The sequence below is a fragment of the Pristis pectinata genome, chromosome 3 (assembly GCF_009764475.1).
Source record: "Pristis pectinata isolate sPriPec2 chromosome 3, sPriPec2.1.pri, whole genome shotgun sequence".
NCBI lineage: Eukaryota > Metazoa > Chordata > Chondrichthyes > Rhinopristiformes > Pristidae > Pristis > Pristis pectinata.
In genome coordinates, this window is record NC_067407.1 from 75667374 (window position 1) to 75679526 (window position 12153).

At 39.4% G+C, this 12153-nt stretch overlaps 1 protein-coding gene across 2 annotated transcripts in view; it reads right to left on the reverse strand.

Annotated features, from left to right (window-relative positions):
* Window positions 1-2488: 2488 nt before the first annotated feature.
* Window positions 2489-12153, reverse strand: part of LOC127568314 (uncharacterized protein C6orf118-like) — a 40627-nt gene continuing 30962 nt past the window's right edge. The window contains exons 8-10 of one of the 2 annotated variants that reach the window (XM_052011926.1): window positions 9480-9533; window positions 7149-7210; window positions 2489-6443 (exon numbers count right to left, since the gene is read on the reverse strand). In XM_052011926.1, coding sequence (XP_051867886.1) covers window positions 6374-6443; window positions 7149-7210; window positions 9480-9533 — 186 coding nt within the window. In that variant the 3' untranslated portion in view covers window positions 2489-6373. The remainder of the gene's footprint in view (window positions 6444-7148; window positions 7211-9479; window positions 9534-12153) is intronic. The other variant, XM_052011927.1, reaches the window with a different exon arrangement.

The following is a 12153-nucleotide window of genomic DNA, read 5'->3' on the forward strand; positions in this document are numbered from 1 at the left end:
CAGAACAACATTTGCCATCCTCCAATCCTCCAGCACCACTTCCATGGCCAGGGAGGAAGCAAATATCATCGTCAACACCCCAGAAATCTCTTCCCTCACTTCCCGTAGTAACCTGGGATATATCCCAACCGGCTCCAGGGACTTTATCCTAATGCTTTTCAGAAGCTCCAACACTACCTCTTAACCTCAATATGCTCCACATTAGCATGTTCTACACCGACCTCACATTCATCAAAGTCCCTCTCCCTAGTGAACACTGAAGCAAAGTATTCATGGAGGACCTCCCCTACCTCCTCTGCCTCCAGGCACGTTTCCCCCTTTATCCCTGAGCGGTCCTGTCCTCACTGTAGTCATCCTCCTGTTCTTCACGTACGTGTAGAACGTTTTCTGGAGTTGGTGCATATAGGACACTGAATTTATTCCAGTTTCCCGGAGCTGGTGTTTATAGAACATTGAACTGATTCTGGTTTTCTGAAGTTGGTGTATAGATTACATTGAAATGATCCCAGTTTCCTGAAGCTGGTGTATGTTGTAAACTGAATTGATTCTGATTTTCTAGAGTTAGTGTGTATAGGACACTGGACTGATTCCAGTTTCCCCAGAGGTGGTGTGCATTGGTGTTGTTGACCCTGGCAGCTGGGCTCCCTGTTTAACTCTTCATTGTCCGGGTTGCAATGGCTTATTTCCTTCACGGGTTCAATACACTCTGGATGTTCCTGATGTACCACACAGCATCAAACCATGTCTATCAAGAAACATAATGGCAGGTGAGTGGTGTTTCCACCCTTGTCTGCCCTCAGCTTCACCTGGCTGCTCCAGACACCATGCATGTCTTTTCACGTGCTGCACTATTGACATGCTGCATTATGTTGCAGCTATTTAAAACTTTGATTAGGCTGCACTTGGAGTATTGTGTGTACTTCTGGTCACCCCTTTAAAGGAAGGATATGGAGACTTTGGAAAGGGTGCAGAAGAGGTTTACTGGGATGCTGCCCGGATTAGAGGGTATGTGTTATAAGGAGAGGTTGGACAAACTTGGGATGTTTTCTCTGGAGCATTGAAGGCTGAGGGGAGACCTGATAGAAGTTTATAAGATTATCAGAGGCATAGATAGGGTAGACAGTCAGAATCTTTTTTCCGGGGTAGAAATGTCAAATACTAGAGGACATGCATTTAAAGTGAGAGAGGGAAGGTTTAAAGGAGATGTGCAGGGCATGGTTTTTTTTTATACACAGAGAGTGATGGGTGCCTGGAACAGGCTGTCAGGGGGCATAGTGGAAGCAGATATGGGAGAGTCATTTAAGAGGCTGTTAAATAGACACATGAATATGCAGGAAGTGGAGGGATATGGATCATGTGCAGCCAGAAGATAATTGGTTTAACTTGGCATCACGTTCAGCGCAGGCATTGTGGGCTGAAGGCCTGTTCCTGTACTGTACTACATTCTATGTTCTATGTTGTTCTTAGGAACACGAATACATCCACAACAGGCACATGTGGGTTGACATGTGCACAGTTAGCATTTGTCTCCCCATGAAGAGCAAAGAGGGACTCCACGTTGAGGAGCGACAAGGATGCTTCCCTTCCTTCTTCCACAAAATCCCTGAGTATCCTCAGGCATGTTCCCATGGGTAGTGTAGGAGCATCAACATTGAGGAAAATCTTGCAAGGCAAAGATCTCATCAGATCTAAAACCATATACCTGTAAAGCAGAAGTCCTCACTCCCACAATACATTGTCTTTAGCAGACTTCATGTGCAATTGTGTGGTGTTCTTTATCCTATGGCCCAGAGTTGACCATACAGCAACATTGATGCAGGACATGGCCACTCAGCCCCTCGAGCCCCTTGAGCCCCTTCTATCATTCAACGTTGTCACTCACAATGAATGTCCAGTTGAGGTTTCAGGACACTTCATCGTTTACAGAGGCTAACCTGGAAGCTGATCACATCAGTTTTATCCATGTTCACTGTGTGAATCATGTACTGTAATTATCCAGTCAAGTAACTTACTGTACACATCTTTAAAACTAAGGCTTTTGGGGCTACCATGTTCATTCCACTAGATGGAGCTGTTTAGTTGTTTTTAATCCAACTTCAACTCACTCAATAGTTTTGTTGAAAAGTTCTGAGGATCACTAAAGCTTTTAAAGAACAATAAAAAGACATTGTTTCTACAGGTGGAAGGAGTCAATAGCCACTGTACGTATATTTATGATAGCTGTCGAAAGAACCAAGGGAAAGAGGAGGATTTTTTTTTCACCTGGAATTTGTTACCTGTAAAGCAATGCAGGTAATAAACCAATTCCATGGGAAAAGAAACCTTCTGCACAGCTGTAGAGAAAGAGCTGGGGAGTGGATCTAAGTGGATTTTAGCTCTTTCAAAGAGGAAGTACTTACCCAAAGAGCAGAATGCACTTCTCGATTTTATAAATTAATAGCAATTTATTAAAAACTACATTTACCCTACAATGAACATTAGTCTTCTCTCCAAATCTTGAGCACGTTACACATAGGTACATTAAGTAATCAGATATTTTCAAATGCAAAAACTCGTCTGTACATTAGGCTGTGATTTATCTCACGCTCAGCATACTGCTGTAAAATACACACAGGCCCTCTAATCTAGGTCTAGTATGCATTCAATGTAATCGGTCTCCCTCAATTGACATTTAGTGCCCCAAACCACATGTTGGCACTCTCTGAACAGAATGAACCCCACACAAGGTGAATTCCTACCAGCTTCAATACAACAAAATGAAATTATTGGATAACTCAGATATATTTACACCCCTGATCTATCTAGGGCTCCACATACTCCAATATTTTCCTGGTCTCTCCAGGAATTAAAGTTTAACATCCTGGATAGTTCTGGGGGCAACTTAGAAGACCAAAGTGTTATTTTAAATACCGTGCACTTTCCCATTGTCTTCTGTTGTTTGTAAAAATATGGGTGATGGAAGGACATGCTGAAACTTCAAAAACTATTTCTAACCAAAGTCAGCAACATTATATTCATCCAAAAGTTGAAATCCAAATCCTTGGGTCCAAAAAAACAAGACAAAAGATATGATGGAGTGGAATTTCTACAGTGGATTCCCTTGTATTTTGATATTATGTAGCTGGAAGACCCATGGACATCATAAATAAAGTGTAAATAGTGCTTTCTATCTCTTGCAAAGCTATCAGAAACAACTGGGAGAACCCCTTTGACAATTAACAGAACACATTCTCTGGATCTTTAGACCATGTCTCTGATTACATCTACAGTAACATAACCACTGCCCCACTTTTCCCCATTTGTCATTGTTCCATGCTTCCTTATGTTTTTAAAAGGTCGCTTTTGTAGTGCTATGTTAATTAATCTTGTGTGAATAATTTGATAAACAAACCCATCAGGAGATTAATATAATCCATTTTGAAGGAACTTTAGTTTTGCATGCAGTTAAATAGTCTGGATTAAAGGAACAACTGTTACCTGAGTTAGGAATTAAGTGGAATGGCAGGACCTTGACAATTACACTGGATAATTACCCAAACCACTTTCAAACCAACTCAGAGACAAAGTAATCAACTAAGTCAATACATAGCTAAAGAAGTGGAACAAGGACGGATCCCATACCAGCATCCAATAAAAGGAGAAGAAGGACATGCTATGTTGAGAATAACTGCACTTCAACCAGATGGGGACCAGCATTCTCTTAGAAAGAATAACTATTGTTGTAATAACATGGAGGGAGAGACTATTTTGAAATAAAGCAACATAACATTGAGAGAATCAGGGAAAGAGAATAAAAGGCAACCAAAAGGAGTAAAGTGGTAGGACATAAAGATAAAATAATCAAAAATAAAAATGATAATGTATAAAATAACTTCAACTATTGTGTAGGAACGTATATAGAATTCATGACAAAGTGGGATGAAGTGGCGGTAATGCAATTGACTCTTAACCAGGTCCTCGGTTCAGGGGTTATTAGGGATGAACAATAAATGCCTCGTTGTCATCACATCCCATAAACAAACAAATAACATTTATAAAGAGGATTATGGATAATGTAGGAGTGACTAGCAAATAATCACATTTAGGAAGGAGAGAGAAGGACAGAGGGCAGGTAGAGAATCAGAAAAAGGAAAAACGAAAGCACCTGACCCATTGTAGGTTGCACAGAATCCACATGGATTGGATTAAAAGATAAAACTCACCACTTTCATGGAGAGATATTACAGACCATCACAGAATGGAAGGGGAAAATGAAATATATAGGTAAATTTAAGGCAAGTAGGAGACAAAGAATAACAAATCGTGGAGATTTTAACCAGCCCCAAAAAGAAGCTTGCAGAATAAGTTGCAAAAGGAAAGAAGGAATTTGTTTTCTTCATTTGGGGGATATAGACACCATTGTAAGATCAGCATTTACTGCATCTCCACTGAGTACATAATGATAAGCATTTCAGACTTCAGGGTGATGTGAGAGTGGACTTGGAGCATAAACACTAGCATAGATACATTGGACCAAATGGCTTAAACTGCTGTAATCCTTCTGGTGAAGTTACTCTCAAAGTGCTGCTGGATAGGGAGCTCCGGGATTAAACAGTGTATAAACCTCCTACAACACTTAGTACATTAAAATCTGACATGAAAGGAACCAAAGCTGGTTCTCATAGAGTGAATGAATTGCATCAGATGGAAGAGTAGGAGAATATCTGCAATGGAAGTGATTGAAACATACTGAGCTTCAAGATTAAGATCAAGAGCAACAGAAAGACAAAGGCTAAGGTAATTGATTGGAAAGAGCAAACTTTCTTCCAGGTCCATACACAATGCATGTACCAATATAGAAGGAGAAAGCAGTTACATTATATGGTTCTACTGGACAGTTTCATTCTTATAGAATTACAGGAGATATGTGAAGGGTCTCTAAAAATAAAGGTGGTTTAAATAGAGTAAATGTGGGAAAAGATTTCCATTTCTAGGAGAATTCAAAACTAGGAGCTGAAAATAAAAATACTGATAAATTCAAAACAGAAATAAGGAGCATGTTTAGAATGTGGAATTCGCTATCACAAGAAGTGGTTGAAGCAAATAGCTAAGATGTTTTCAAAGAGAAATCAGATAACCAGGAAAGAAGAGGGAATAGATATGATGAAAAGCTGAGATGAAGCAGATGAAACTGGAGTGGACTTGTTAAGTATAAACACCACCAGCTTGTTTCTATACTGTTTATTCTACATTTCGTTGGTTATGTAATGCTTTGGTACATTCTGTGTCTAGACATAGTGCAACCTAGATATAGTGTGGATGTGAGGGACAACTTTAAAACCACCAATATAAATAAACCTAATAGTCAGCTAATTTCCATCTTGATAGACGTGATAATACCCACAGTATATCTGAAACTGTGATACAACAAGGAACATCATATCAAGATTGAACTGTAATTCCTGCAGAGTAGACTGGTAGAGGTAAAGAGGAGCAAAGTACAGGTGTTATACTAAAATCAATCCATTTTCAGCATGATTACAGGGCTGACAGCTCAGATTAACTCGCTGGTATGCCAGTGTGCAGAGCAGTGATAGGACATTTTTAAAAACTAAGTGAATAAAGCACAAGCTAAGTACATTCTTCCTCATAAGCAAAAAGCAAAAGCTGTAGCTCTGCTGTTGGAAAAGTTATAGTAAAACACGATTTTAAAAGATGCACATAATTAATGAAATAATACACAAAGGAGAAATAAAAATCAAGGAAAAGAAATGGAAAGGGAAACTAAGAAGATTATGAGGAGGTATAAAAGGTGATTTGTGGTTCAATTTCAGGGAAGTCAAAATATACTTTATTGGAATACAATTAATTTAAAACAGGGACAGGATTCCATTTCTGACATCCTGCTCAATCCCAAATTTTATTGCTCCATCATCGATGAGTATTCCTTTTGTTGCTTAAGCTTTGGAGCTTCTCACTAAGCCAAGTCATCTCTTTGCCACCCCTCCACCTTTAAGAAGCTCTTAAAATGAAACTCTTTTACCAAGCTTTTGGTCATTTATTCTAATATCTTCTTACTTAGCTTGTATCAAATCTTATTCAAAAACACTCCCATTCATTTTTTAAGACATCTTACTGTGTAAAAGGTGCTATATAAATACAAGTTGTTGTTGCCAAATTGGGAAAGAACTTTCAGAATTATACAGTGCAGAGACAATCTAATTTTGAAGTCCATTGAGTAACAAATATATGAAAATTATAATCCTTGTCAAATTATTGCAAAGTGTCATTTCTATCAAACTACTTTGTTAGTGTTAACATTTTCAGTGCCCACATATTTAGGTGAGTGGAGCTTTGTAAGAAGTCCAATAGCACGATGTGGGCATGTCGCCCATTACCCAGAGACTTCAGCAATTTTATTCTCAGCAGAATCCAGAAGGTCATTAACCATGTGCCAAAAGTTCCTAAGATAGAAAAATATTAACAATCAACTAAAAACAGTTATTTTATTAACAGATTCTTTACCTCTTGAAGAATCTTAAAAAGATACTAACTCAGTAAACAGCAATCCTACATTACTTTCCAACTGCACTATTGGCCTCAACACCTAAACAGACCTGTATATTAGAGAATAATGGATTCCTGCTTCACCTTACTTTCTTCCAGAAGAGCCAATTGTAAAATGTGAGCTTAGTTACACCTACTTGTCACACTGGAAGCTTAGATTAAAATAGATATATTTGTTATGCATGGCAACTTAGAAATTCAGCCACAGCAATTTTCAGGCCAGAGGGAGGTGCAGAGGGACTCGTGGTATTGAGGCTGCAAGGTTTACCAGTGCAAATGAATGGAAGATTAGACCACACCAATTCAATACATTAGTAGGTATATTTTTTTGTTGAAAACTGTTTTGAAACAGTAACTGGTCTTGGGTGCTTTGTAGTTGCCAGTTTATAACTGAAGAAATTCTATCTACTGTGACTTGAGATCAATCTACATTTATAAATATTAATAAACAAGGATAGGATAGGAGCACAAAGTTTATAGTTTGATATATATTTAAGGTTAGTTCTACAACTACCAAGCTCACCCATTGCAAAATTGGAGCATTATTGACTCCAATATATAAATTTAAGAAAAACATACATTGAGGTATAATAAATACTTACTCTTTAACATTTTTGCTCACTTTATGTTCATTAAGGATTCTTTCAATATAATTTTCAAGAGCCTAGATTCAGAAAAGGGAGAAATGTAAAGCTTTTTATTTTCATTTTTGAATGAAACACATAAAATAAAAAGTAAATTATAAATCATATTATGAAATCATATCATAGTTTTCCCTCAAGACACCCCAATCAGTACTTTGTAATGTAATCTTTGTTATAATGTACCTGATATAGTGGCCAATTTCACACAGCAAGGTTTCTCAAACTGCATTTAGTTAATGACCAGTTCGTCAGTTGACATGATGTTGTTTGGAAGTGTCTTAGTGAGGACACCACAGAAATTTCCCACACTTCTTCACCCACTGCTTTGACATTTAGGTGAGAGGACGAATGAGGAGCTCAGTTTAATATCTCACCAAAAGGCAGCTGCACTCCATTGTGAGCCTGGGTATTGTGCTCAGGTCTCTGCAGTGGGATTTATAGTAGCTACTGTATATATACACACCAAGAGGAAGCTTATTTGTACCATTTTCATTCAAAACATGAGAATATTATTTCCAATGGTTACAGGTTGTGGAACTGAACATTAAAAAAACTTAAAGGTGAAGGATATTTGAAGGTACATTTTTTGCAATGTAATTTTCCCATCAGTGGCACTTGGTTGACAGAAATACAAAGTTGAAGAATCGGGTGCAGGAAACAACATTGCCAATTCTTCTGTGAGTAAAATGAATCTTTAGGAATTAGGTAAACTATCTTCAGAAGTGTTGATCTATGCTCTCATTGAATGGGGTTCTTCACTATGATTATCAGTACTAAATTGTCTGCATAAGTTGCATTCCAGAAGCTAAACATGAAAATGTACCTACTATTGCACCTATTCTCCTGTTTACAAAACACTGAATTCAGTGTCAAACAAACATAGTCACAAGTAAAACCAAGCAAAAAAAGTCAATGCTCCACATCAGCACTCAACTCCCACCAGATTAGTTACATACATGCTTAATTTTTCAATTCTCATTCTAGTATATCAGGCAAACTTAAGAACCTGCAATCTAAGAAGCTTTTTAAGTTTTTGATTTTGACTTAAGCCATAAAAAATAGCTTCCTAAAATACTCAAATATTTGTCATAAAGACAAAAAAAAATTGGTTCTTTCTGCTACTGTTTTAGAAAGTTTTTAAGTATAATGGGAGGAACCTGGAACAAGATGTTCTGTAACCCGGGATCAAGGCCTGTTTTATGGCTGGAATGCATTCGGGCAGAGAAATTATTTAATGCTGATCAAGACACTTGGGCATTAGATAAGCAAACCCAAACATCTGCAATTATTTATGGCTGCCTAAACTGCTCCACACCAACCCCCTCTCTCGTCTTTCCTGTTTTGCCAGAATTCCACACCAAATTCTAACTAGAACAATAACACGCAAGGTATGGTTAAAACTTTGCCGGCCTTCGCTGGAACATATAATCTCTCACTAGCTGAATCATTGTTTTAGCTCCCCATCATTGAATAACTTTAGTTCACCCATGCATCCCACAGTATCTACTTTGTGCTGCTGCGCATCAGATGAACAGAAGAGTCAAAAACCATGATTAACAACTACCCTTCACTGGTTTCCTACCTACCTTTCTAAACCCTGGTCTTCACATATCCATGAAAATATCCATGGACCTGCCCCTCCCTACCCCATAAATTAAGTCCTGCAACTACCCTTCACGCTCTGACTCTGACAACCTCCCTCCTCTCCTCCAAAAGCTTTCTGAAAACCTATGTCCCCAATCTAACGTTGCCTCCCCTAATCTGTCTTCCTCTACTGCTTACTTTCAGTTGCTTCCTAGCTTTCTGGAACATCTTTCAGTGAATTTTTAATGACACCAAAGGACAATGAATGCTTGGACCTTTGAGGCGTGATTGCTAATTATGTGATATTCCATGTTGGTCGAGGCTGATGTTGAGAGAGTGTCCCTAAGAGCTGAGCCAAAATTATCCAAACTCTTTATACGGGAGCATCAAACAATTTGCTGGAGGAACTCAGCGGGTCAAGCAGCATCTGTGGGAGGAAAGGAACTGCCGACATTTCAGGTCGAAACCCTGCATCAGTTTGTTGCTCCAGATTCCAGCATCAGCAGTCTCTTGTATCTCTGTATACAGGAACCCTGTGTCCGGCAACACCCAGAGACTTTAAGTTGATTACCCACAATAGTAAGACAAATGAACATATTCTTTGAAGGACTGCATAAAGGTTATGTTAACTCAAGAGTACATTCATGGAATCAGGAAGTCAACACTGAGAAATACAGAGAATTAACCAAAACGGCCTTCACTTACTGTTATTTTCCTATGAAGAAATGCATTGGATTGATGCAGCTTTGCAATATCACCCTGTTGTTAAATCAGAAAATTAGCCACAATATTATAATTTTTCTCAAAAGAAAAGAATAATCTAGTTAATTAACTCTTAGTAACAATGCAGGCCATTATTTTGCCATTGTAAACTTCAGATTGTACTTTCGATGAATTGTCCTGAACACAGATTCCTCCTGTAATTCGTTATTTCTAAAAGTCCATGCTTCACGGTTCAGCAATGAAGAATGGCCAGGTGTATTTTCTTAGAAACACACACAATCAGCAATGAAGAGAGGTGGGTGGAGAAGAAACACCCCAGATTAACATATAGAACATAGAACAGTACAGCACTGAACAAGCCCTTCAGCCCACAATGTTGTGCTGGTCTTGATGCCAATTTATAGTAAATGTCCTCCTCCTGTGTATCATCCATATCCCTCCATTCCCCTCATATCCATGTGTCTATCTAAAAGCCTCTTGAACTCCACCAAACTGCCTGCTTCCATTACTACCCCTGGTAACCCATTTCAGGCACCTACCACCCTCTGAGTAAAAGCTTGTCCCTTATGTTGCCTTTAAACTTCCCCCCTCTAACTTTAAAAGCATGTCCTCTGGTATTTGACATTTCTACCCTGGGGAAAAAGGATTCTGACCATCTACCCTGTCTATGCCTCTCATAACTTTAAAACCCTCTATCAGGTCTACCCTCAGCCTCCGACACTCTAGGGAGAACAACCCAAGTTTGTCCAACCTTTCGTTATAGTTCACACCCTCTGATCCAGGCAGCATCCAGGTAAACCTCTTCTGCACCCTCTCCACAGTCTCCACATCCTTCCTATAGTGGGGCAACCAGAACTGCATGCAATACTCCAAGTGCAGTCTGACTGAAGTGTTACATAGATGCAGCACGACTTCCTCACTCTTATACTCAACATCCCTACCAATGAAGCATGCCATATGCCTTTTTTCCCACCTTATCCACTTGCGTAACCACTTTCAGTGAACTATGGACCTGGACCCCAAGATCCCTCTTTACCTCAATGCTATTAAGAAGCCTACCATTAACTGTACACTTTCTCCTTTCATTTGACCTCCCAAAGTGCAGCATTCCCAGATTAAACTCCATCTGCCACTTCTCTGCCCATATCTGTAACTGATCTATATCCCGCTGTATTCTTTGATAGTCCTTCACACTGTCCCAACTCCGCCAATCTTGGTGTCATCTGCAAACTTGCTAATCCACCCATCTACATTATAATCCAAATCATTAACATATGTCACAAACAACAGAGGTCCCAGCACCGATCCTTGCAAAACACGACTGGTCATGGACCTCCAGCCAGAATAACAGCCTTCCGCCCCCACTCTTTGTCTTCTATGAGCAAGTCAGTTCTGAATTCAAACTTGCAATTCACACTGGATCCCATGCATCTTTATCTTCTGAATCAACCTACCATGAGGGACCTTATCAAATACCTTACTAAAGTCTATGTAGATAACATCCACTGCCTTACCCTCATGAAGCACTTTTGTCACTCCTCAAAAACTCAATCAAGTTTGTAAGGTGTGACCTGCCCTGCACAAAGCCATGCTGACTGTCCCTAAGCAGGCCATGCCTTTCCAAATGCATTTAAATCCTATCCCTCAGTATCCTCTCCAATAGTTTCCCTGCCAAGGACACAAGGCTCACTGGCCTATAATTACCTGGATTATCCCTATTTCCCTTCTTGAACAAAGGCACAACATTTGCTACTCTCCAGTCCTCTGGGACCTCGCCTGTTGCTAGTGAGGACACAAAGATCTTTGTCAAAGCCTCAGCAATCTCCTCACTTGCTTCTTTCAATATTCTGGGATATATGCCATCAGGCCCTGGGGACTTATCCACCTTAATGCTTTTCAGAAGACCCAGCATAACCTCCTCCTGAATCTCAAAATGTTTCAGCACATTAGCATGCTTCACTTTGTTTTCACTATTCTCCAAATCCTTCTCCTTGATAAATACCGATGCAAAGTACTCATTTATTACTTCAGCCACTTGCTCTAAGCACAAATTCCTTCCTTTATCCTTGAATGGACCTATCCTGTCCTCTTTTTCTTAATATGTCTAAAATGCCTTGGGATTCTCCTTGATCCTGCTTGCCAAGGATATTCCATAACCCCTTTTAGCCTTCCTAATCACCTGCCTGAGCACTTTCCTGCTATCTTTATATTCCACATGGGCCCAGAATGATTTTAGCTTCCTAAACCTTACTCATGTTTCCTTTTCCTTCCTGACTAAATTTAGGACCGCTTGGATCATCTAAGGTTCCTTTACCTTACCATCCTTGTCCTACTCCTTACCGGAATATGCTGATCCTGAACTCTGATCAGCTGCTCTTTAAACAACTCCCACATGTCAGACATGGACTTGTCCGACAGCAGCTACTCCCACTCAACGCCCCTTAGCTCCTGTCTCATCCTGTTGTAATTTGCCCTCCCCCAATTCAGAATCTTCCCACAAGATCCAATTATGTCCTTACTCATAACTAGCTTAAAACATAATGAGTTGTGGTCACTATTCCCAAAATGTTCACCCACTATCAGGTCTGTCACCTGGCCTGGCTCAGTAAGTGCATCTTTTCCTCACTACAGTTTTATACAAAGAAATAAGTTTTAA